The sequence below is a fragment of the Cyrtonyx montezumae genome, unplaced genomic scaffold, assembly GCF_038088225.1.
Source record: "Cyrtonyx montezumae isolate F1298 unplaced genomic scaffold, pur_monq_1.0 scaffold_8, whole genome shotgun sequence".
In the NCBI taxonomy this organism is placed as follows: domain Eukaryota; kingdom Metazoa; phylum Chordata; class Aves; order Galliformes; family Odontophoridae; genus Cyrtonyx; species Cyrtonyx montezumae.
Window position 1 is genome coordinate 7072201 of NW_027072089.1, and position 27645 is coordinate 7099845.

Below are 27645 nucleotides of genomic sequence, written 5' to 3' on the forward strand. Positions count from 1 at the left end.
TTATGAGTAGTGGCACTACCCTCTCTCTATTTTGAAAAACAAACACACAACCCTCTAAATGAAATACATCTTTGGTTGTATTTTCCTTAGTCTTATCATAATACTTCAGTAATACTTTGCATCTGGAAAGTGAATTATTCACAGATTATTCAGCAAAAAAATGCAGAACTGAAACAAGATTAAAGCATATTTTTCTTCCCCAAATGTTTATAGAAGGATTAAGCAAGATCATAGTTTAATAATTTTACTTGAAAAATAATTGGCTTGGCTCAATACATTACAGCAATATTTAGTGTCAGTATTGCAGCAGAGGCATTATATACCTAAAGGAGCTATTATCTTTTTGAGAAAAAAGTCACTTTTGAATAGAACAGATGACATGAAATTAGATGGAATGAAGAGACAAACTGACACTTCTAGGGAAGTTGTATCAGGAGTGAATTTACCTCTAAATCTGAAATGAGTGAGTTAGTAGTGAAAGTTTACACAAAAACCAATGTGTTTTCAGCCTTTGTTTCTAGAACACCTGTTAAAGTCATAGCCCAGATTAAAAATGAGAAAACTCCTAAATAGATGTTTTATTGTGATTGAAATTACTTATTTACTATTCATTAGGGTCATAAAAATGATCCAAGGGATAAAACAGCTCCCCTACGAGGACAGGCTGAGAGAGCTGGGGCTGTTCAGCATGGAGGAAAGTCCAGGGAGACCCGATAGCGTCCTTTCAGTATCTAAAGAGGGGCTACAAGAAAGAAGGGGATAGACTATTTATCAGGGTCTGATGTGATAAAACAATGGGAAATGGTTTCAAAGTAAAAGAGGAGAAATTTAGATTGGATATAGATAATTTTTTTACAATAAGAGTGGTTTTTTACAGTAAGAGTGGTGAGGCATTGGAGGTTGCCCAGAGAGGTAGTGGATGTCCTATCGCAGGAGACATTTAAGGTCAGGCTGGGCAGGACTCTGAGCAACTTGATCTAGCTTTAAGTGTCCCTGATCATTGCAGAGAAGTTGGACTAGATGATCTTTAAGTGTCCCTTCCAACTCACAAGTCTGATTCTATGATACAAATGTGATAAAAGTGTTGGGGGGTTGATACATAGCACAAACTGATACAAAACTCTGTAGTTTCGTGGGCTGCTTTCTGGCTGGTAGTACCACATCCTGGCCTATGAGCATCAGTTGTAAGAGGCTGAAGAAGAAAACATAATCTTAAAAGTGGAAAAGAGTCACAAGTATTTGTGCTCAGGTCAGCAGTAGAGTTAAGAACTGTGAAAGATTCAAATGGTCACTAAATCAGGGAAACTTTATTCTCTTACTTCAGACTGACCATCATTCATTATTGTCAGAAGTGAGCAGCCAGAAGTACACAACAAGGATTTTTTAGTAGGATGTAGTATTTCTGAGCCAACAGTGTAGCACCAAGTAGTGACAATATTTGCACTAGAGTGGGACAAAGAGGGGACTGGAGGATAAGCATGTAAAGCTTTGCTGTTGTGTAGTGCTAGGTCTGCATAGAGGCCATTTCCAACTGCACTCCTGAAACCCTAGGGTTCCACATAGGTGACTTATCAACATAACTCTAATTGGAAAAATGTGGAGTCCAATAACTTTTAAAGGACTGGTAACTGAAACAGAGGACTGCATAGACAAGAGAAAAAATAAAAAGAAAGTTTTTTCCAAGTGTTTTAAGGAAGAAAAATTAATAAATATATATTTTTTAAATATAAATTTAACTTTAGCTAAAGTTTTGCTATAATTGTCAGCAAATTAGTCAGGCTAAAAGAAAACAAGTTAATCAGTCTGGCATTAGTGTCCATACCAGATATTTATTTTTCACTCTTTTTAGCTGTACTTTTCAATTAAAATAGATACTTTAACCCTCATAAAGTATAAATAACTATTATCAGACTAATTTTCTAATACATACGGTTAAGAAAAAGAAGTTCATGTGTTGCCATGTGTTTCAGTTTGGCTTTGTGCTTTATTTAATTCTTTTATTTATTTATTTATTACTGATAGCTATGCAATGGAACCACAGAAATGGATGCAGAAATGCACTGGAGAACAGTGCTACTATGTGAGGGGAATTTAGTTGATGTTTACACTCCAAAATTTCTCAGACACAGAGTTTGGTATTTGGGAGGCCATATGTGGAGTCAGGATTTGGACTTGATGATACTTATGGGTCCCTTTCAGCTCAAGATAATCTAGGATTCTGAGATTCATTCTATCTTCATTCATACCAACACTTCTGGTCAATTTTCTTGATACTCCTTTATATACAATTTTATGTACTCAACATGCTGCCTGTCTTATGATACAAGAAACCCTTCTTCTACTAAGGCTGCTATTTTGACATTGTTTTGCTTGTTTGTTTAAAAAAAGAATTGATAAGCTTTAGGTAAATAGGGAATGGCAGCTGCCATTTCTTAAGCCACACCTTTAACAATCTTGACCCTCAATGGCACACATCTGTAGGGCAAACATCTATCATCTATCTATCTATCTATCTATCTATCTATCTATCTATCTATCTATCTATCTATCTATCTATCTATCTATCTGTCTATCTGTCTATCTGCATATCAAAGGATAGATATATATTAACAGAAAGCCAATGAGCTAATCTAAGTACTGGTGTGACCTCTGCAGTTCTGGAGATGCATTTGGTTCTTTGTGTCTCCTCACATTACAAAGTCCTGCCAAGCTAAGAGCATGTGAAAAACAGATTAATACTTTTCTTTCTTTCTTCTTTTCAGGAAAATCAGGACATATGGAAAAAGCTTAATTCCTAGCAGGATTTAACTGCCAAGTTTATCCCCCTTTGAACAAAAAAGGCCCTATGGATACATGTGATTTGTGAAAATATCTTGGAGTTTGCTGTGTCTTTTCCACTTGGTTTACTCCCAGTACACGCAATGTTCTACTTTGCACTATAAGGCTGTGCCAATGGAAGAATATAAAACTGAAATAGCAGACAATAAAGTTAAGAACCTGAAATCTCACACAAATAAAATAGTAAAAAAATAATTAATCTTAGTAAAGGAAGGAAGCACTGTTAAAATATCAGACCTCCTAAATAACAGATTACAAAATTTTGTCTGGAAATTCCTGTATTAAAAAGTCAGCAATAACCATGTTGACGCATCCATTTATTTGGGGGGATCAGTATGCTAAATGAATGGATGGATCTCCTTAAAAAGTGTATGTGTTCATCCAAAGCCCAGAACATCAAGAAAGCTCTCTCTAGCTATACGGACTTCGGGTTTATCTGCTAGGTTACATTTTCTGGGAACAGCACATGATATTGCAGCACATGCTGTCTCTCAGCTGAGCTTTGCTTAACTTGAAAGTGATTTCTGATGCTACTGAGCTCGGTGTTTTGCTTTTGTGAATCTATGGCTAAACTCCAAGATCAGATCCAAGTTCTAAAAAATCTGCTGAATGATTAAGGTCCCTATGCCACTCTGTGGGAAGAAAAAACAAGTTGTCTAGACCTCAACCCTTCATCAGCATAGACACTGTCTGAAGACTTGAGACTGCTGTGGCTGATTCAGCAAAAGAGTGTTTTCGTAGCTGTTGCAAGCACAATGCAACAGATAAGGCAAGAAGGAAAAGAAGCAATTCCAACAAGAGCAGCAAAACGATAACTTTCAGTAGATAAGAGAGAGGGGACAACTTTATAGAGAACAGTGACAAGCTGTTGAGGCAGCAGGTATACTACCTAAGGTCACAGTGGTGCCTGCCCAGCTATGGAAGCAGTAGGCATTACATTTATTCACATTACCATTTCTGTGTTTAGGTGAGTTACTTTGAAGTCCAGAGGTGCAAATTTCTGCTTCCCTTCATAGCGCCCTGTTCTGCTGTAGCCCTCTATACTATAGGATGTTGCTACTCATGAGCAGAGCTTCTAGTGGACAAAGCATAGAGGCCAGATTAAAGGATTGCAGAGTATACTGCCAGAGATGTAGTTATTACAAAAGCAGAACAGTAGAAAATTCTCCTTTATTTAAAGTGATATTAAGAGAAGAGAGAATTAGCACAGCCTATCTACTAAGAAGAAAACAAAAATACTTCACATAGTCAATGGGTTCGAACTCATTAACTATGTGAAGTATTAACTATGTGAAACATTAACCATGTGAAATATTAACTGAGTAAAATACATATATAGATAAATATGTATGTATATATATTAATCAGTAAGGAGTTCCCATCTTCAGAATTACAGGAAACATATTAAGTGCCACAGAAATCCAGACAGCTATGTTCACCTAGGCATGGAGCAATCTTTTTAACAGTTCACATCAACATACACAAAAGCATATAGTCAGGAGGTGGATACAGCCCCAACTAAAATGACTCAAAATAGACAGCAGCTCATAAATAAAGGAATCTGTTCAGTGCACAAGTTATAACAAAAGTTTGTGACAATTATTATGATAAAGTTAATCACTAAAAAAAAAAAGATAGAGCTCATTTTAGAGCCCTCCAATGTTAATAATGATGTTTTGCTGATGATCTTTTCTCCTTAGTGAGCAAAGCACTAAATTCTGTCCATCTTCTTTAAGACCACTCATTTGGCACTGCACTGTGACTTGGAAACTATGCTGCTGTCCTGGAAAGCAGTGCTACTTCATATGCCAGTAAAACATAAAAATCACCCAGAAATCTCTTCAAGGGTTAACAAGGCAAGTCTTTGTACAGTTAATAATATTATCTCTGTCAAAACATACTTCTCCTATCACATATTTCTTTACTGAAATAAAACTTCAGCTTTCCCCACTAATCTTAGGCAGTGCTGAGCAGACACATTCCTCCTGCAGATTAGAATAACTGTTTACTCCAAAACCTAAATGTTTTCAAGAAGAGAGTGAGAAAATGACATCTGGGTTACATATATTTTTGCCACAGATCATTAATGCAGGAGCTGGCTACACATCCTGCTTTATTCCAATAGGAACTGAAGACTAAAGCAGAAATAGTGTCATGCCAAGCTTGGGAGAATGCTACCATGTGGAAGGAGGTAGTTTGCTCTCTGCAAGATCAGTTTATCTTTATGACAACTGCCAGTTTATGGTCTTACGTGATTTTCCACATATATCACAGACATCATTGTAGTGTGTGATGTTTAGTCCTACCCCTGTGTGTCTGAGTATGTGTGTGTGCATTTTAGAAACATCCATTTGTCCCTTGAACTTTTGCTAATGGATTTCTTCAGCTAAAAAATTCCTCCCTGTTTAATAACTTTTGGTCTACTTCACATCATTCCAGTTGGGTTTGTCTTTACTGGATGACTTCTTGTCCCTTTTGTTTATCTTGCTGTGAATTATTAAGAGACTGCTCCATGTGAAATGAGAGGAAATAGCAGTGTTTTTCATCTCTCCATTTTAACTCTTCTGTTACACATCTTTGGGGTATACAAAAAGTAGGAGAGGTGAAACTGAAGAATGTGCAATACACACTCTCTGTAGTGTGCAGGAGCCTAATAAGAGAATGGCCATTTCCACAGTCAGAGTATTTAATCTAAGAGCAAATAGTTTTCCATTACTACAATTATCTGAACCCATTCCAATATGCCTGTGAGGTTGTTAGTTGTCATAGACAATATGTATTATTATCATTATCACGTTTGTAATATAGGCAACAAACAAAAAGAGAGAAACATCTATATCTTGTGTAAACTGAGATCACAGGAAGAATTTAGACATCGAAGACTCAAAAAACATTTTATCTGTAATGCTGTCCAGAGGATGTAATGCTATGGAAGTTTACACTTTTAGAAATAAAAGACAGAGCAAACCTAGATGTGATCCAATATAAACAGGCTGAGAAATTCTTTTTCTATCAAATGCCTATGAATGATCAGAATATCTAATAAGGTATTCCTCCAGCTTCCTTCACTGAGGAGAACTGATCCAGTATGTGCACTCACAGAATAACCCACACATGCCTACTACATGCAAAACATACTGGTTTTGTATTCATTAACACAAAGAAATGGCTCTATTAGTGTTCTTCTGTTCATAAGTATAATAGTCTGAAAGTTGGCAGGGTATTAGATTCAATTCTCATCTCTCCCAAGCAGGTCCAAAACACACAACCTACTTTCTTGCTTAAGTTGATGTTTATCTGCCTCTGTTCCTCCTCTTAAGGAGAGTTGTGATCTTCAAGGAAGATCCTGAGTTATTCTAGTGGTTACGGATGTCCCTTGGGAGTCAGTAACATGGTTGACATATCTTTCTCTAGTTTATTCTACTTGAAGATTGCTTCACATACTCATCATTTTAATCCCATAGGGCATATCACCCATAATATTCCCATACACTGCATTTTGTCAGTTTCAGATCATGAAGGGTTCTCACAGTTTTCAGCCATTCCCTCATGTGAAGCAACAAGCCACCACAGCATTGCTACACTGGCATGCAGTGAGGCTGCTGGAAAGCACTCTATGCATGCATGCTATATGGAGGGGAGGATGCCATAGAGAGAGGGTAGGAGGTTGGTCACTTGATGAAAATGGGATAGAGAATAAGAAAGGAGTCATTTAGGAACAAATGTCAGTAATGTTTTAACAAAAAACTTGGAGTACATTCAGAAACAGACCTAGTGGGTTGTCTTTGTGAAATCAGTCATTTGCAAAACAGAAGCCCTGTGGAAAACAAGGGTATCAATTCATAAGTAGTCAGGTTCAAAAGAGTCCTGTCGGTACACAGAAAGATGAATGCTACAGCTTATTTTTGAAATGCTTGGATTTGAAACTACAACCTCTATTTTAACAAAATTAAGCATAAATAATTATGATAGCAGCTGAATACCATTTTGGTTCCAAAACCAATTTCTTCCTGCAAGTAGCTGAGCCTGCAGCTTTTGACTTCCTGCTTGATGTTACCAAAACATATTTTAGACTGCATCATGGCTTTGTTGCTTGTTTCTGTTGTTTGTTTGCTTGTTTTCAAGAGAGCTATGAAAAAGTAAACTAACAAATTCAGTGCTAAAATTTAAAATAATTAGCTTAAAAGACCACTGACAACATAGATATTACTGAAATGCATAGCTTGGTCCTATGTAAACTTCTATTTTCCTGGAGAGGTGAATAACAGGAGCTCAAGATACATTTTTAACAGTAGATAGAAGAGAAAATCCTTATCCATACAAAACCACCGCCTCAAAACCAGGGAGTTCAGTTGCAAAAGGACTATTTCATTTCTGTTCAAATGAGATGTTATGTCTGATGACTGCATCGCTATCATTCTCCAAAGCAAGAGAAAACTTGCTAGCTTATTTGCAAACACATCTTTTCTTTCTGTGTGGCTGGATTTTTGGCATACCATAGCTCAGCTCTATTTGGAGCCTTGTAAAAGTCACTTATCTGAGCCTCTTGGTAGCCAAACAGAGCGCTGTGAACATTCCCACTGGAGCTGCCAGAAAAATAATGGCTCCCCAAGGATAAAGTTCTTTTCTGCTAAAAAGAAAGCGAGTCTGTGTTACTACAACATAATGGCCTTCATCTGTAACCTGGATCTTGGCTGGCTTCTTTCAAATGCTTTTTCACTATGCTATCAGGAAAGGAAAGAAATGCATAGTTTAAAGGCAACTTCTCAGTATCAAATGGTGCCAGTAGGAACACACTGTCCCTTCCCTGCGCCCTTCCAAACAATTGTGGCTCCTCATGTCTTCAGAGACAGCCTCCCAAAACCTTCTTTAGACAAATAAGCAGGGTAATATGGAGTGCAGGGGTGTGAATACCAGATCCCTCTTGTTAAGCATCCCTGTGGGCTTTGCTGCACTGATGTGGGGGCAGGAGGGCTGCGAAAGTGGGGCACCAGGAGGTACCACAGTGTTACACACTGCCCACAGACCTCAGTGTCTCATCCTGACTTCTAGGAGGGTCTGAGTATGAATAAAGCTACCACTTCATCTCATCTTTCATCTCAAAAATGATGCAACTTCTGAAATATTTTCAAGCAAGCTGCTAACATGAAGGCTGACGTGGAGCTTCTGTCTGCAAATGCTTGTGATCAAAAATATTTTCTCTCCCATGAGACAGTCTGCTGGCTGATTAGAAGTCACAATGATAGAACAGGAAGGAATAAATGCCAGAGCCTGACCACAACGACAGCCATCCAGCACAGGCGTGGTGCAGCTGCACTGACTTCAAAAGGGGGCAGTGTTAAATTGGTGTTCGGTTCTTAAAAATGTTTACCCCCTTTATCTTGAGATCTGTGAGCTCCAGGTGATTTAGAACACATTCTGGTTCTTTGTGAAGGATTTATCAGGTACAGTGTAGAAATCTGAAATGCTATCTGGAACTGGCAACAGTAGAATCATAGAATCATAGAATCATTTGATTTGGAAAGGACCCTTGAAGATCATCTAGTTCAATTCCCCTGCAATGAACAGGGACACCTACATCTAGATCAGGTTGGTCAGAGCCCCTTCCGGCCTGATCTTGAGCGTGTCCAGGGATGGAACAACTATTACCTCTCTGGGTAACATATTCCAGTGCCTTCATCCTAAAAATGATTTCCTTATATCCAGTCTAAATCTCCTCTCTTTTAGTTTGAAACCATTTCCCTGTGTCCCATCACAACAGACTGCTAAATATCTGTCCCCTTCTTTTTCATAGCTCCCTTTAGATATTGAAAGGCTGCTCTTGGGTCTCCCTGGAGCCTTCTCTTCTCCAGGCTGAACAGCCTCAGTTCTCAGCCTGTCCTCATAAGGGAGGTTCTCCATCCCTTAGGGTAGGTAAGCTGAAAAAGCAAAACTTAGACATCTACCATGAAGCACCTGAGTTCAGAAACATCGTTCCTACAGAGTCAACTGTGGAATAACCTACAAGAGTCCAATTCCAATCTTCTTTTGTCAATCCAAATTGTTTATCTGAGGTACCTTTATCTGTCCTTCTGCTCCATGGAGTGCCCAAACAGACAGCCATCTTTTGGCAAACTTTAAATCTGAGAGAAACAAGAAAACATATCTCCTTACCTGCTTTGTGAGGAGCTTTCAGGAACGTGGTACATGAAGACATTTCCTCTGGAGTTAGTAGCCCAGTGATTGGCCATGCTTATGATGGGACATGTGATAAACTGGTCACTGTTTAAACAGGAGGAGTAGGGAACAGACATAGTCACATAACAAAACCAAACCAAACCAAAGAAGCCTAATAGATACATATCTTTATTGATATCCTCCTTTAAATCTTCCTAAGTAACTCATGTCTCTGCCTCCAGCTGTATTGAAACAAACCACATTTGCTCTGTGAGTCCCATACAAACTAGGATTCAATTTATCTACAGTTGCACTTTGATGTAGTGTTGAAGAACAGCGATGATACTAAATACACAGAGTCAATCATGAAATGAGCCAAAAACCTTTCCCTTTTTATTCTAGTCTATGGGAGCTCAGGCTGGCAATACTAAAAAACTCCATGTAGCATGAGTAGGTTGCAATCATGTCTAGTAAATGGACTTAGACCTATTTCCCCAGTTAAGGATCACTGATATCACTTTGACATTTGAATCTGTGGGATATTTTGCATAGAGTTTCCAGAGCTGGCATAGGTAAAGAGGTCTCTTTTGAAGATGTACTGTAGGGCTTAGAATAGCTGGTGTAGCTGCATATCTGGGATAGAATGGTTAAACAAGAGGAGTGCAGCAAGACAGTGAAATGATCCATCTGGGCATTGCAGTAAGGTATGAGTGAATGCAAATATATGCAAACTTTCCTAGTTGCCACTGCTCCCAGAATTGAGTCTGGAAATCTCTAAGGAGGGGTGAATGGTAGCTGGAAAGCACACAGGAGTTTTAAAAGAGGTAAACAGACACCTTACTGCATGACATTTCATTGTGATTCCTCAAGGCAATATCATACATATAAAAATATATCACCATTTCTCATTTAAAATGGACACAGAAGCTCGAGGACACTCTGGATATTTATATATCCATAACTACATGAGCACACACAAGTGTATCTGCTCAGCTTAGTGACTCTGAAGCACTAGTTGTTCCTTCAGACTTGGTGGGTAAAAAAAAGGAATGACTGGTGGCAAGAAACAACAGTGCCAGAGAAGCATAAAAACACGTTGCTATTTATAACTAATACAATTCTGAAAGCCACGGGTCGGGTAGCTATTTTGGTTCAGCAGATTATTTTAAGCTTAACTCAGACCACAAGTTATGGGCTGGCTGACCACAATGTTCTTTGACAGTTATGGTTGACAACACCCATACGAAATGAAAGTTACCATTCTTCACATACCTACCAGCACAAGTTTGTACAAGAGAAAACAGCCTTTGAAAATTGTGGAGAGCATTAGCTCTCAAGAAATGCTTTGAAATACATAGGAATGACCTGTTTAATTACAACTTGAAGCAAATGACATTTTAAACTGTTTCTAATTTGGTGCTATGGAGGAAAAAATAAGCCAGCAATTCTAGGCAAATTAAAAACAAACTACCACAAAAATGAGATGTCTATTTCTTACAGGCATAGGATACCAGAGTTAAAAAAAAGATAATATGAAAAAGAAAGTGAAACGTTTTATAGAAGAGAAAAAAAAGATCAGAGAACTGTAGCTAAAATAATTTTAAAAGTGGAAATGTTTTAAAACTGTAAAATATGCATGACATATATAATTTGCAAAAAACATTTTGGTTGCTTTTTCACACTTCATAAACGTGTTAAATCTTGGACTAATAACTTTCTGATATCGATTTTTTTTTTCTGAGAATAATATGTATGCTGGTGATAAGCTTTTTGCTAAAAACAAAATAAAAAAGATTTCCTCAGCTCTACTGATGTAGTTGACTGTAATTCTGTAAAAAAAAAAAAAAAGTGTTTATCATCTGATATCCTGGTTTCACTTCTGATTCTTGTGCTCGCTCAAAGAGACTCTAAGCCAATCACTTCTTTTCCTAAAAAAGCCATTTGTTTCATGTTGTAAATTGGCAGGTAATTCCTACATCGATGAGGCTGAGAGCCAGAATTGTTCTTTGTATAGCACATCCCTGCTGCAAACAAGTGTGCTAGCTGCTACAGCTTTGCAAAGGTCAATGTCTACACCATGCTGAGCACTAGAGTGAATGTGGATGGCCAAATGTGACAGCCCTGCATTAGAACAGCTCCTTATGGAGGTAATCTCCGGACAGGAAGTTCACAGTGCAGGGATTGCTGTCCTCTTCCTGGGCAAACGCTGCACAGTGCAAGAGTTGAGGAATGGCACACAGCTCAACTCACAGCCCTCTGGCTTGTTTATGCTGTGACCTCAATGCACCAGCACACCTGGACCACCCAGAAGCCTTCCTCGAACAGACGTAGTCACTGCTATCTTGAATCAGATGTTTCCAAGTGCATCTTGGCTCCTGTTCACCCTCCGCTCCCTGAGGCTCCCCTGGAGCAACAGCCTGCCATCCTGATGAGGGACAAAGACCTACTGAAAGCAAAGCCTTGCCTCTAAAGTCTCATAGAGATGCCCATGGTGTGACAGAAAGCTGTAATGCTGAGAAGTCGGATACCAGGAGCTATGAGGTCTCAAAAGACAACACAGTGAAGCAGCTTGGACAGACAGATTCCATTGCCGTGTTATAAAACACATCACTTTAGAAATGGGAAGTGTTTTCATAACTAAACTGCACTTGAAGCAGAGAAAGGAACTGGGAAATAGTTTTTTGTTTTTTTTTCTGAAGATCTGTTCCACTTAAAAATTTTGCCCCAGAGTCTGCTCATTGGCAGGAAAAAGGAGCCAAGTTTTCCTCCAGCTCAAGATCTGCTGCTAGCAAAAGCTAACTGAGAGAGAAAATCCCAGTCATCTCTGCAGATCAAGAAGCATATCAAATTGTCATTTGACCCAACCCAAAGATACCTACTGGTCTATGGCCTACTGTAGGTGCCCGACTTCATTGCCATGACTGCCTTAGAGTTTTAATACAGCAGAGAAATGAGTTGTTCAAACTGACTGTTTTCCAGAGCTGCTGGACCCTGGAGCCATGCACAACTATGGAATAGACAGATCTTGATGTTGAAGCTATGCTTATTTACGAGCAATGTCTCTGCTGATATTCAATCACATTACAACTATTTCCATCAAGGAGGCTGGGAGGCACTTTGAGTCTATGGAGTATCCTGTTGGATCAAATGGGTTAAGAGCCTGAAACCATGTTTTCTCCTTTCACCTCTGCAAAAAGACCTCGTGTTCATACAGAAGTCTTGCATTGTCTAATTCTCTCACTATGGGAAATCATATAATAAGGGAGTAAATGCTGGCTTTAGACATTGTGCAGCCACTGTACACGGGCACAAATGACTGCACAAGAATCAAAGAAACACATGAATAAGCCAAAGGGAACTCATCTCCCATGGATAAAATGAAGATTAGGTACGAAAAAAATTATGTTGAGAGCCACTTTTATAAACATTCACAATTGTTTTACCTGTAGAAAACCTGTCATGATGAAGAGATGTATTTTACTGGTTTTATAATATGAAACTTCATGTAATTGCTGAAATTAAAGTTTTCAAACTTGACCACGTAAAAACATAGTGCTCACCTAAGCAACCACACAAAATAAAAACTGATTTTCAGCAGTTATATATTTCTGCAAACTACATCACTGTAATGTCTCCAGACTTCCAAAAAGAAAAAACAGCATATAACTGTATAATTGGATGAGTGTTTTTGAATACAATCTGACTAGTTTGTATTCCCTGTCACAGGAATGAAAAGACTCAAGGAATAATGGATGAAGAGTTTATGGACAACTACGACATCTTTGATAAGAAAATGGATATAAAAACCCTCTCAACCTTTTCACAAGGGATAAAAGGCCCTTACATTTATTTTTATTATTGGCATTGGAAGCATAATGGAAAACAAAATATTATAGCTCATTTTCTATTCATTTGCATAAGATTGTTTTATGTTATTTAGAATATAAATGCACATTGGAGACAAGCAAACCTTCCTTAACCCCAGTTATATAATTATCATAGGATGAGTTTCTTACCGGGTGGCATTTTCCAAAGCTCTGGAAAAAGTTGAATAATCATCAGTTGAATGCTCAAGGGAGTAATACCATGTAGCTGCATCTTCGATGAACAAGTTGGAGTCTTCTCCTCCAAGAGAATTTTGCAGAGCTTGATAAAAGGCTGTTTTGCTGTTAGTTCTTCCTTGACTTTCTTCAAATTTCTGAGAACAAAACAAATTGAATTTGCAAAAAAAATCAAAATAGACATTTTTTAATGGAACAATACAGGCTCAGATCTCCCTTTGATGGAATGAGTCCTGCTTACCACAGTGTCTGATTCAGAGTATAAAGTAGGGGACTTTTACTTTCTCAAGACAGGCACCAAACAGCAAAATTTACTTCCTTAGTAAATAACACAGGGCTGAATCACCAAGCTGGTAGATCCAAGTTGTAGAAATAGTTTTGGTGAGGTGTAGCTCCAATACTGTGAAACTCAGCTGGCTCTCACAAAAATAGCCAACAGAGATGTTTCCTTAGTGTGCATGTGCCCAGTGTTCTCTTTCTGATGAGCTTGAGTGGGAAAACTATAGGGGAGAGAGAGAGATTGCTCCTTATCTTTGGACATTAGAGAACACTAATCGCTATATCACTCATACTCTTCAGTAAGTACCTACAAAGAAATATATCTGTCATAAAGCCTTTATTTATGTCACTATGGAATAATACTTGACTTAGATATGGAAGAGAAATCATTCTTCTCCAAAACTCAATGGAAATAGTAGCCATGATCTTCAAAATTCATAATCCCTATTCCTTTCAGGGTGTGAAATGCCCTCTATATGAGTTTGGGAGACTGAAACCTTACCTGACATAATGCCATTTTCCCCAGAGCAGTGAGGACATGTCTCTGCAGAATTTCTGATAGCAGTAATAGTCTCCTATGCCAAACTATTCACCTGACCCTATTTTTAACAAAGCTAAAGGCTGCTGGAAGTTTTCAACACATCTTTCTTTGAGGAAGTTTTTGTCATATTAATTTAGACTTTTCAACTTTTTTTTTTTTTTTTTTTTTTTACTTTTTGTTAGAACTTATTTCACCTTAAACAGAGCAACTTCCTGAAATAAAACCCACCACAAGTCCTTTCTAAAAAGAACACCTTGCAGGTGCACGCTGGTTAAAATTTAGTACTAGAGCTCCAGAGAGAAAGATCTAACAAACCACCTACATTATTTTGGGCAGCAAAATATATCAGTGTCTGCCCAGTCCAGTTACCAGAGATGCTTTACTGAATATATTATTTCGATGGCCTGCAGCTGGTTTTCATCATGCAGCTAGAAGGTCTTTCCACAACCCTACACTGAAGTACAGAAGGAATAATTACTTTTCAACAGATTCACAGAAATGAAAGATGGAAAATTAGTCTCCCTCTGCTGAGGCCTTGGCCTCTCTTTACTGACGTGCTCTAATGTTTTGTGCAGTTTGATTAAATGACTTTACAAGGGATTTCAAAACACTACCAAATATCCAAAGGTCTAAAAAGATCTTGGCAATTTTCCTTGTATTTGTAATAAATTCTTCTTTTGCTAGACTTTGGCCCATGCAAACTGAAGAGAGTCATGTGGCGCCAGTTTTAGTAACATGGCTGTAATCCAAAAAAGATCAGCAACTGACAGGTGACACGTCATTTCGTCTGCACAAATGCCACATATGAAACTGCGTAGTGCACTTGTCTGCAAAATCATTCACTTTGCATACAGTATGGACACATATATTTTTTCTGCAAGAAATGGAAATTATCACTGAAGAGCTGACTGCAAATCCATGGAATTCAGAATCAAACTTTTCATTGGCTTTGGTAGAATTCAAGTCAGGTCTCTCTAAAATCCAGTGGAAGCATTGCTGCTGTCTAAGTAGGAATCTCTCATTTGGTGACTAAGACTGCTAGCAATTATAATAAAAATCACATATTCTTCTGTGTCAGTGCAGAGTCAAAGGTCTTAAGTGTAAAGTAAATTTAATCAACTTCCCCACTTCTGTTTTATTTCAAAGAATCAGAGAATCAAAGAATCATTTGAGTTGGAAAGGACCCTTAAAGGTCACCTAGTTCAACTCCCCTGCAATGAACAGAGACATCTACAGCTTGATAAAGTTGCTCAAAGCCCTGTCCAGCCCGACCTTAAATGTCTCCAGGGATGGGGCATAAACCACCTCTCTGAGAAACCTGTTCCAGTGCCTCACCACCTTTATCCTAGAAACATTTTCCTTACATCCAGTCTAAATCTCCCCTCTTTTATTTTGAAACAGTTTCCCCTTGTCCTATCACCAAAGACCTTGCTAAAGAGTGTGTCCCCTTATTTCTTACAGCCTCCTTTAGATACTGAAAGGTCTCCCTGGAACCTCCTCCATGCTGAACAGCCCCAGCTCTCTCAGCCTGTTCCCACAAGGGAGGAGTTCCAACCCTTTGTTTATTGGGTCTTGATTTTTCTTTTTTGTTTTAATGAATTTTCTACCCTTTTCTACACCTGTCATGGATACTTAAAACAGAAAGAGAAAGAAACAGAAAAATCTATGGTGATTGATTGGGTGCTCTGGGAAGTGATCATTCACTGCCTTGTCAACTGCTAAGCCTCAGACTTCACGGTTCAAAAACACAGAGAATGAGGTGGATCATCACTCAATGCATGGTTAAGTTGAGGAACAGCTTGCCACAAGGTGCTGTGGATATCAGAAGTGGTAAAGATGAAGTCTTTACCACTTCAAGAGAAGCTAATGGAAAAGTAAAATATCAGTTGATAGTTACAAAATACAGAGATCAATTCTGGTCATGATGTCTCTAAGCTAGAAAGTGCTATGGGTTCAGAACATTTAGCAAAAATATTACATTTGCTTGCCATATTCTTACAAACATCCAAGTCTTAGCCACTGCTGAAAAGTGTGTTCTGTGCTAATTGGGCTTTCCATCTGACTAGTGTGGTGGCTTTTAGGTTTTTACCGTGCTCATGTACTAGTTTCTGTGATCTTCAAAATGCCCTAGAAATTTCTGGTGACTTTTCTCAGCAATCACTGCTGAGTGGGATCCAAGCAATGTGATGAGTCAGCTGGCAGAGGCAGAGACAGGAAAAACAGAACTGACATAGGTATAACATTTTGAGATTTTCATCTTGGCCAGCACTAACATCGCACATTTTGAAATATGATGTTTCAAGTGTTGATTTGGCTACAAGAAAATGTAATTTAAACATCAGACTTTAACATGATAACATCAATCAAAGCAATACAGTCAAAACCCATGAAACATTAAGAAAACGAAGTATTTTTTAAAATTTTATTCAATTCGACTAATTTTCCATGACCAAAAAATATTCTCCATTTGAAATGATATGGCCAAGGAACAATTTTTAAATAGCAGAAGACCCAACAGCTGCTACATGATTAGCAGCAACAGCTGCACCTTATGTAAAACAATTTACACTATCAACCTCTAAGGAGGTATAAATTGACCTCTGAGTTGTATGAATGGTTTCTGGAGCATTTGAGTGAATCTGGTCCAGTATCTCATTTAAAAACAAAGTGTAGCTGTTGGTAAAAAAATATTTACATCTTCCATGGGGCAAAATGTAATTTTCTGAGAAACTGGTGTAGTGATAATGATAACAGACTGTACTGAGATGTTAGGTTTAAATGTCTGTTGATAAACTTCATCACAAAGGATGCTGAAAGACCCTGTCAACTATTCAGCAGTGTTTCAATTAGGTTCATAGGTTCATAAGGTTGGAAAGGACCTACAAGATCATCTAGTCCAACTATCCTCCTATCACTATCCCTACCCAACTACTAAATCAAATCCCTAATTACTCCAGCTAAATGCAAGATGTAGTAAAGAGCTTATATCAGTTCATCCTCCTCACTAATGGCATTTATCAGAACACTGCTCACCAGGTCATTACAGATAATATACACTTATCTACCATCTGTTGCATGTAGCTGGATGTTTTTTACCCATGAAGAAATTAATTGACTGTATTAGAGTGCAGGATGGAAGATCTGCTCTGCTTAGATCCAGTTGTTTACATGGGGTAAACAAACTATATTTCTATTCACTCTCCTATGTCCCATTTCTGAGTTCTGTAGACAAATAAACAGGAAAGAAAACATGCAAAGTGCATTCTTAGTGTTCCAAATAAAAAGTTGACAGTCCTTGCAACGTGGAGATTAAGCAGCAGGCATAGAACATATGGAGAACATCAACAGGACTGTACTGACTTACACACATATACAGACCAACCACAGATACTTATCAGCATGAGTGAATCTGTACATTTAATGCCAGTAGGAACTGTTAGATCCTGTCACCTGAACATCTCATATAGCATAAGAATACAATTTTGCCCAGATGGGAATTGAAATAAACATGTTTAGAAGTTTCTGCTCAACTGCTCTAATCTATGACTGTTCACAGTTAATATCTCTGAAGGTCTGTCATGGGAACTGTGATAACAGATTCAGAGTTAACTGATCCATATGCCACATAATAATGCATTATGGTGCCACTTGCTGCTCCCTAAACAAACCCTGCTTTGTTTCTCACTTAGACTCAACCATCAGATGGCTGCACTGAGGATGAGTATGTAGTGCTCCAGGAAGTGGTAAATCTGTCTCAGTTCACATGAATAAGCATTCATGTGAATGCCATAAAACAGTCACTACCATGGGCAAGACATTGAGCATGAATGTCTGATATAGACATAGACATCATCAAGAGACTTCAGCTTTTAATAGTATACAAACAGAAATGTTTTGCTAGCATAGAACTGGGTTCATGTGAGCTTTTTGTCATTCTCTTTCATTTTTAATTGTAAAGGTCTGAACAGTTGTTAAGTACGGTCTTACAGCAGAAGTACAGAGACAACAGAACCAAATTTCAGTAAGTCCCCTCAGAACAACATGGTATTGTGTTTACCATCTTCAGGTTTAGTTGCAGTCTCGAGGATTTGGTTTCACTTATTGACTGCTAAGAGTTTCTAAAACTTTTATATGAAGCTTCAGTCTGAGTTGATAAGCTTGGTTCAAGCTTCCTTGCATCTAAATAGCTAAAAGTGCCTCCTCACCACTTTGCCTATTTCATATATTGCTACAGTAGCCTTTAGCTGTGCTGTTTATTTGTCCAAATTAACGTGCGGTTCTTTTCATTACAGAATCGGAGGGCATTCACAATCACAGGTGGGCTTCCTCCTTGTTACAACACTGATTAAGAAGAGATAGTTACTTTATCCTAGGAAGTTATGTCCCCTCTTTGTAGAAGCATTTGAGTTACTTTGTTGAAGTCATTGACAAACTAGGATCTATGCCTTGTTTCTCAGTTGAGTTCAGTGCTCTACCCACCAGCCCACCCACCTTCCTTAGCACGCATCAGTAAAAATAGCTTTGAGCTTTCCCAGAGAGATCTAAGTCCAAAATACCTCCAGGAAAGCTTTCAAATTACTAAAGTAGAAGAGTGGAATACAGTGCATTGTATCTCAAATCTTTCTCCTTTTGTTGTGGGAAGAGTCGAGGAGAGCTAGCACAGATCAAGGATCGATATGTCATTATGACAGAGGAAACAAAGCACCAATTTCTCAGTAACAACCAACACCTGCATTAGTTTCTTCCACTGTGGCTAAATGTGTCTGTGGCCTACTCAGGATTTTATCATCTGACTCTAGTTACAACTGTTTAGGCCCTTAAATAGCTCAACGATGGAAGAAATACTAGCACTTACTAGAAATTAATGATGTAAGTGTGTGGATAAGGGAAAAATGAGGTAGCTTTAACACTACAGCATGCCTTTAAGTATGCAATATGAAGACAGATTGGAAAACAGACTGCTCAGAACAGTCATATTCACTCAACCCCTGAAAACCTGATCATGCAGGAAGATAGAAATAGGAAAATGTGGATTAAAAGAAAAATCACTTCTCAGTAAAAACAAGAAAACAAGAAAGTCAAAAGGAGAAATCAAAATATAACCACTTGCAATGAATATTGTGAGTTTTCTGGAGCTGAGATGAAATCTAACTTACAGCAGTAGCACCAGGTGAGATAGATACTATTATAATAACTAATAAAGAAGTTAATTAGGCTCCTAAGTAAAGACAGTTAAACCCTTTTGTTTCTCTGAACTTCAGTAGTAGGGGATTTTAAAACAGGTCTCTCTGGTTTAGGAAGGTACAACCACTTCTTAGGGTATAGTTACACCAGCTTATTGAGATCCTTCCAAACTTATGTTCTGCAAGTCTTTATAAAAAAAATATTAAAGATATTCTATATTTTCTTTATTGAAAGAGAGTACTTTATTATTGAGCTGTGAGTTAAAACTGTTTTTTACTTTTCATTTCAACCTGATATTGGTGGCTGTTCATACTTGTGGGTTTCATGAATTGATTTGGTGCATCATGTTCAATTCAGCAAAGAAATTCATTTCTGTTTTGCAGGCAACTGTCATATGTGGAAGTAGTGGTAAAGGAAAGAATTTCACTTCCTAATTTTATCACATGATTGTACTTGGGTTACTAAGGGTTATTTCCTTCTGACAAAGTCTATATCAGTGTCAGCAGCCTCCAGGATTACAACCCACTTACTGTGCCTGGTTTCCACTTTTAATTGATTTCAAAAGAGAAGGGCACATGAAGTGAAAGCAGACAAAGACTAAAGAAGTAATATCATCTTTCTTCAACTGGATCAAAAAGTCTTCATCCAATGGGATTATTTTGTCATTTATTGTGAAGGAAACTGGTCTGTGTGCTGCTGACCTGAAATAGGAAGCTAGGATTGACTTCTCATGAAATCCCTACTGTTACAGAAAGATCGCAACTTAGTTCTCTTAGATAGTCTTTAAAATAATCGTGTTGATTTCTTAGCATATATCTGAACATTGTGCAATGCTTATTTTTAGCAATTTCCAATGGGAAGTGCTATAGTTCCCATTGTAGAGATGTGCAGCTGAACTGCACATTAAGAGGATAATAGGTTGGCCATGAACTAGCAGTGTGCCCTGGTGGCCAAGAAGGCCAATAGTATCCTGGGGTGCATTAAAAAGAGCATGGCCAGCAGGTCAAGGGAGGTGATCCTCCCCCTCTACTCTGCCCTGGTGAGGCCTCATCTGGAGTACTGTGTCTAGTTCTGGGCTCCCCAGAGGACGTATGCAGAGTACTGCATGGACCCAATTATTTTTTATTTTACCACTTTACAGCTTAAAATCTAAGCCCATAAATCAGGCAATTGTTATCGTTAGCCATACTTAGTTTTTATTCAGAAACACTTGTTCAACAACATATATTTCCTCTGGGCAATGGAGAAAAAAGGTCACAGAAAAAGTTGTCATAAAAAGACTGAATTAACCATGTTCTGCAGTGATGAACCTCATAAAAAAAGTCTGCTTTATTCTTCCTACCTTAATTGCCTTAGCTCTGCTGATCAGTCCATCTTGCTGAGCACTTCCAATGAGCAGATCTACTTTCTGAAGTTGAGGGCGCTGCAGGGCTTTAGCTAAAGGCTCCTGAAGGTAAACTTCATCTACCACTGGACCCCAGTACTGGAATGGGCCACTTATCGCTAGGAGCTACAAAAAAAAAAAAAAGAGGAAGAATAGTTCATTTAACTAGCTTACCTTTTCCATTTTACTTACGCTTTAGAGAATTGAACTGATCAATTCACAGTGAACAAGTGATCTGCTGATGTAAGTGCAAACTCACCACTGCATGAAGCAATGCTTTTATTGACAGTCTTAATAGGTGAAATGAGCTGAACTGGCCAAGTAACTTGATGGTCTTATAGACATAGAAATGCTGTTTTTAATCTCTGCCAGTCCTGATTGGGTAATGTATTGCCAGTGAATGTTTTTAGCTGTGGGTAAAGAATCCATCTCTTGAACTGTATTGCAGCTTTCACAAGCTTCCCATTTAAGAAACAGTGCAGATATCCCTCCCCATTTCCTTTTTCTGCAAAAATGCAGTTCTTGAAACTACAGAGACATAATTCTCCCCTAGAATAACTATCAAGTGCAGATGAAATCAGAGTGAGAGAGGGCTAAAACTATACTGGGATTAATATTGGAAAACATAGTCAAAACAGTGTAAAAGTATTTCAATCTAAAGGAGAATTCAAAGGTCAGATGTGTACGGCACTCCTCCAAAACCAGTCCAGTTCCTCTCTTACAGGGATTCAGGCCAATTTATGTTTTATGATTCCTCATAGCTTTATTTCAATAGAAAATTCATCATGTACCTTAGTCTGTGCATCATTGAGGACACGAGCAGGCAACTGGCGGAGGCAGGCTACAATTTCCTCACTGGTGGACGAGGGGCATCCCACATCATCAGCCAGGTCTGCTACTTGGGCTTGAGCTCTTCTGTTTGTGATAATGGACGCTGGAGAAAAAGCTGAACCCCCCTGGAAAAGAAAGACAACACCAGTCAGCACATCCTAACAATCACCTGATCTCCTGGTGCAGGTAAATAAGATGAGAAGCACAATCTACACAGTTGCAGAATGCAGAACACTGGTATTTAAAAACAAAGTGCAAGTTCTAATAAGCAAAGCAAGGAGAATGAGAGGTCTGGCTGTTTCTCAACTCTGTCACAGTCATTTCAGAAGCCCGCTGAAAAGTCTCTACATTATGTCTAAATCTGAGTCACATCTATGTAATAACTTTCTGAAAACTTAGCTGGAAGGAGACACATTCAAACAGGAGCAGATAAAAAGAATTTGCTGTGAGGCACATCAGGAAATGGAGAGCTCATCTTACAAGAAGGGACTAACTTTTAAAAACAAGGACTGAGATGGGGCATGATCTTTATAAATGAACCAGTGAAGAAGAGCTGCTTATTCCTTAGGACAATGCTATTACAATACCAAGTGGTCACTGAATATTCACATGACCATAAAAAAATTTTGGCTAGAAACTATGATTTCTCATCCAAGGAGGAGTGATGATATAGAATAGCTGTAAGCAGAGGTAGCAGGAACGCTGTTTAGCGCTGTTCAAGAAGCGTTTAGATGAGGTGCTAAAGGACTTAATTTAGTAGTTGGGTAGAGATAGTGATAGGAGGATGGTTGGACTAGATGATCTTATAGGTCCTTTCCAACCTTATGAACTTATGAACTTATGAACTTATGAACAAAAGCCTAACCAGTTTTACACTGCGATTTGAATACTGCAGTAAAGTTAGTATTTGGTGCAGCAGAAATTGGACCCAGAGCCCACCTAGTTCCATGCTCCCATGAATTTATTATTTACTTAGATTATGAGCACAGCTTTCACCGACTATGAAATGTGCTGGTTATTTTGGTGATGTGCAATGTAATCTTCTCATGTGGTCATAAAATATGCTTTCAGACCTTACATATGGTTTTTAATTCCACTGAATTAAAAACTCTCAGCACTCCAGAGTTAGCTATGTGAAGGGAAAGTGAGCTTCTAGTCTTTACTTACATTGCTGGGGAAAAAAATAACACAATAAAAACAAACAGAAAGATCTGAGCTTGATCTTCTCATCTTACACTGAGCTTCCAGGACTAAAGATTAACAGTGGAAAAACACTACCTGCTAATTTAAAAATAATTCCTAAATTCGAGCTGCAGAAGATCAACCAGATCCAGAGCACATCAAAATCATAGAACATGGTTACAGTCCAATCTTTATCCCAGACTCTTTTCTGATGTGTCCTACAGCTAAGCCAGTAAGGAAAATCACGTAATGGCACAACACTGTTGAGTAACAAAAACTATTTATTTAAAATGCAAATATATTAGCATTAATCTGATAAGATTTGACCTGGAACAGAAAGGCTGGAATAGCTCTGACATGGTTCAAATGACTAATATCCAGAGATTTACTATAACAACTGCTAAGAAGAGCTTCTGTCTTCTAAAAAAAAATAACAGCCCCTATCTGCGTGATGTGGAAGACCTAGATCTATTCAACAGATTAACTTGCTTTTTACTGAATTTGCTCAAAGCGTAACTATATGATGGAAAAAGCATAAAAATGAGGACAACTTAAAAAGAAACAGAAAACAAACAACAAATCCTCACTTAGAAATTGTCTCAAAACTTTCAGCCCAGAGAGTTATCAAAATGTTTTACACTTTGAACAAGCAGACCCACTAATAGGACATCATTGCTCACAACTGGAGTTTCCAAAAAAAAAAAAAAAGAAAAGGTTATTGTTTGGATGTAGACAGTGGTTTTAGTTCACAGTAATATTTCCAGTGTTTGCCTTCCTGAATGGTTCCTCTTTCTTTTTAAGCCATCATAGAAGCAAACACAGTTATTAGCTTAATATATGAGTTTCAGGTGGTTGCTAAGAATATAAATCTTAGGGCACTGGAAGTGTCATGTCTGGCTTTAATAGGGTAGGACAGAAAAAGAAGAGAAAAAACACTACTTGGTGTTATTCCTCACTTCTGACCACAATTTAGATGAGAACATTTAGATGAGTCAGCGTTGGTCTTTATCCTCACAAGGGACTTGTGGCCTGTTTTGTATTTGCAAGGCACGATATTAGCCATCTGCTGACTAGGTGCACTGACTCAGTTATCATGAGAGAGAAACTATCCTCGATGACAGCATCTGTGTATGTGGGTATGTCCCTGCCCGGCCCTTGGAAGAGCACATTCACCAGAACTGGGATGAGTGAAACTAGAAAAGGGACAATATTCTTCTCATGTCGGCTTCTCCCAGAAGAGTAGCTTGCTTGATTTTCATGTGGAGCAAGGAATGGTATGCCTCCTTGGCAGAGCAATGAAATTAGATCTAGGTTTGTGCAAAACTCATGCGTGAACTTTTCAAACATAGGCCTCAATGTCAATTTCTGAAAGTGCTCAGTATATTTTATCAAGTATCCAATACATCAAAGCAGCATTCAGGAAAAAATCTAAAACTAAAATTAAAAAATTAGAGGGCTCAGTTTTTTTCAGATTCTGAAGGTGGAAGAGATTATTTATTCAAAGGCTGAATTTGATTGGTAAATTTAGCACTGAGTATAGGTGACACACAAAACACAGTGGCTAAGCGAAGATTTCTAGCAAGCGCTTAGTTTTGAAGACATCTCAAGGACTTCAAATACTATGCAAATTTCCCCTGCTCTCTGATCTCAACAAATCAAAAGGCTGCAGTTGGGGCAAGTGCTGAGGCAAACGGTGATTGACAGAAGTTTCCCAGAGGTCACAGAAACACAGAATCACGGAACGACTTGGGTAGGAAGGGACCCTAAGAATCATCTTGTTCCTACACCTTAACCAGAGATAGGTTGTCACCCACTAGACCAGGTTGCCAAAGGCTCAATCCAAATTGTCCCCTCCATGGGAGGAGAACTAAAAGCCCGAGTAGGCCAATCTTTATCTCATAGGACTGGATGCATATAGGGTAACACTACATATGGTCCAAGCTCTACAGTTAAGAGAAAATGCCCATCTGTCTGTGAATATGTTTGCAGGGTGAGGGATGTTCAAGGGGAAGAGGACTTGTTTAGAGGCTTATTCTAGCTCTGGATGTTTTCCCTTCTTTGCCTTATTAGTTAGAACAGGCTTACAAGTTCCACTTACGTTTTTCTTCTGTTTCACATGCTAATGTCCACTTCCTTAAATTGCTTTTCATATTCAGGAAGCATGTCTTGCATTTGGGATTTGAAATAGATATGGTGTCCAACTACTCTTATTCACATTTAATTTTTATTGGGACTGGACATGGAGGAGAGTGGCACATTACTCAAGCAGTATTTGGAAGTTATAGCATTACATCTCCCTCCACTTGGTGCATCTGAATGCATTTCAGGCTCTGAAAATAAGGTTCATCTTATCATAGAATTTAAGGAAGCAAAACCATTCAAATTCTCTGTTTTTCAAATTCATATCACAACTTGGATTTGTTGTATCCCCACCAAAAACAATCAGGACCAAATAAGTGAGAGCAGAAGCTGGAGACTGCCCAGAATTAAATATCTTCATTTTCAGCCAGCATTTTTCACATTAAGCAGAAATATTTTCTAAGCACTGTAACCACATTAGAGGCAGGCCCAAGAAACATAAGTTGAACGGTTGCACTCAGTTTCTTTTGTTTTCTTTTCCTATAAAACTATAATTTCTTTGTGAGATTAGTCCTAGTAACCAGTAACAAAGGAGTCGTGTGCTTTCACCCATATTTTCACCAGCATGACAGAATCATGAATCAGGAAAACAAAACTCATGAGATCACCTCAAAAATAACAAACACTGTTCTTGTTGTTAATCCTCTGATTTTTAACTCTTAAGGAATTCTCATCTACCTATAAACACAAGAACTAAAAATTTACATTTAAATGTAACAGCTGAGATCTTTGTATGTACCCACAGTACAATTCTTATAAGCACACCTCTACAATACATGATGTACTGTTGGATGACAAAAATTAGCCACCCTGATGCCATGGGGTATTTCCTATCACAGCATCACTTCTTTCAGTTGTCCATATGGACTGACTCACTGTGATCAGAGGAAATTCTGATGACATTTTTGACAACAGACAGACGAAAGCATTTAGTATTGAACTTCTGCAAAGTAGATGCAGCTATGTTGTGCAATCCCAAACAGCAATATTACACAATACCTCTACATTCACAGGATTAAGGCAAGCATTGTGAAGTGTAGGGCAGTAGTGCCTAGTGAAACAAGTGACAGCACTGTAAACAGAAGGCAAAGCTTTCAGTGCTATTTAATTCAGGGACCATCAGATTTGAAAGCATTTCTTGTAATTTATTTTTCCCCCTCATATTTAGAGGTTAAGCTGGATGGTAGAAATTCAGATATTTAGAAATGTTGCAGGTCACAGTGCTGAAAAGCTGATGAATCAAATTAGTATTACATTAAGATGAATTCTTGCTTTGATATCAGGCTGTGATCAGCTGAGCTGAGGCTGGTCCATCTCATATGGGTCATCATAGATTCACAGATCTAGACAGATACACAGATGCTATCCTATCCATCTCAACTCTCCCACCACTTTTGAGCACTTCTAACCAGTCGTGTCTGCTTCAGCTGTCAAACAGTTCAGAGCTCTCAGATAAATAGCATCCCTTGCAGCTATTCCAATGAGATAATAAATAAGAATATACAGACCCTTACAGTAAAGCTATACCTCTGTCTCCAGCATAAATGGAAATGGCAATTGCCATAAATGTTGCAAGGCAGCATTTTAATTCCTCATTTATTCTGGAAACTCATGCAAAGTTTTTCAAAACTGATTCACAACGGATCTAATGATTAGAAACTTTGCTGCAACTAGATACCATCAGCACTGTAAACTCCGGTCCTCTTTCCTCTCTTCACATTATCATTTCTTATTTTTCCAACTTGACTCGAAACTACAAACCCTGCTTGACTGAGTTTCATCTCTTTGACACACATACTCCCTTCACATTAATGCAGTTCTGATAGTTTTAAGGCTGCAGAGTCCTTTTGGAGCAGGCTTTCTGTCTGCCTAGAGGCTAAGGACGATGAAATGTTGGTAACATCACCCAGAAAGTGAGACTGAAATAAAGTGAGACTGAAATAAATCTAAAAGTAACAGTCAAATGGTTGCATTGTCCTGATGCTACTACTTTTCCCAGCATCTCATTTGTTAAAGATTGTGTCCCCATACAGCTAGGGGCTCTCCAGGCACATACTTAACAGCCAGGCATATCTGTCATGCTGCCTTTTTTGACCTCCGGGATGGCTGAGGCCTTTCCATTTCCTTTATGCTGTTCTCAAGTGCCTCCTATCACTTAAAACAAGGTTCACATTTGCCTAAAATCTGATCTTGCATAAAGCAACTAAACTGGCTTCAGAACCACCAGGAAATGGACACCACAGTCTTCTCCTCTGCAGCTTGTGCCTGGAGATAATCACCCCACTGACAGAAAACGGCACCTTATTTCTGTTTGAGGATGTCTTCAGTGTCAGCTAATGGCTTCTGTTGCTTTCACTGCCAGATTAAAGAGGCTTTATATATCCTGTTTTTCTTCCTGCAAACTAAAGCAAGCTACAACAAACTGACCACTAACTCCTCTTTCCAAAACTAACTTAATAATTTTTCTACAGAAGACTTAAAATATTCTCAGCAGTGGTTTTCAATTTAAGGTCTTCTTTTTATCAGGATCATGGGTTTTCTTATCTTACACATCTAATTTTGCATGATAGCAAGAGCTCCAGAGCCAGGCTCATAACACAGGCAGATTGCAAGGCTGTGTGTGAAGACATTAATGCCATTTTTCTAGGCTTTAAAAGTCTCTCTTAAAGAACCTGTTGGAGTATAAAACTTCAGGACCAACTCAGAGAACCTCTATCAAAACGAATGAATTATTTAGGAATAAGTGCTGGCAAATTGGTGGCAAGTACTAGTACACAGATTTTGATAGGAGATCAGCAGGTTCATTTTAGCAATGGAAAGGGGAAAGAAATTTTTTTTCCTCCCAAGCCATCTACTACAGCTGTGATTTTCAGATTAAAGAAAGGAAGGGGAGAAAGGAGGGAGTCTCTGTCTTTCATCAAAAGTATCTTTATGAAGATTTTCTTGTTTAGAGATGGTCCTTGCCAAATCCCTCATCCCTATAGAAGCAACTCTTCAAGGGCAACACTCTCTTCTCCCATGTGACCCACTGAGTGCCTGCTTCAGGCTAG

At 38.4% G+C, this 27645-nt stretch overlaps 1 protein-coding gene across 1 annotated transcript in view; it reads right to left on the reverse strand.

Moving 5' to 3' along the window:
* The window catches only part of TG (thyroglobulin), a 142622-nt gene that overhangs the window by 7121 nt on the left and 107856 nt on the right, over positions 1–27645 (reverse strand). Inside the window, exons 42-45 of the mRNA XM_065752278.1 lie at positions 21235–21399; positions 20402–20569; positions 13011–13192; positions 8992–9099 (exon numbers count right to left, since the gene is read on the reverse strand). Of these exons, the coding sequence (XP_065608350.1) occupies positions 8992–9099; positions 13011–13192; positions 20402–20569; positions 21235–21399 (623 nt within the window). The remainder of the gene's footprint in view (positions 1–8991; positions 9100–13010; positions 13193–20401; positions 20570–21234; positions 21400–27645) is intronic.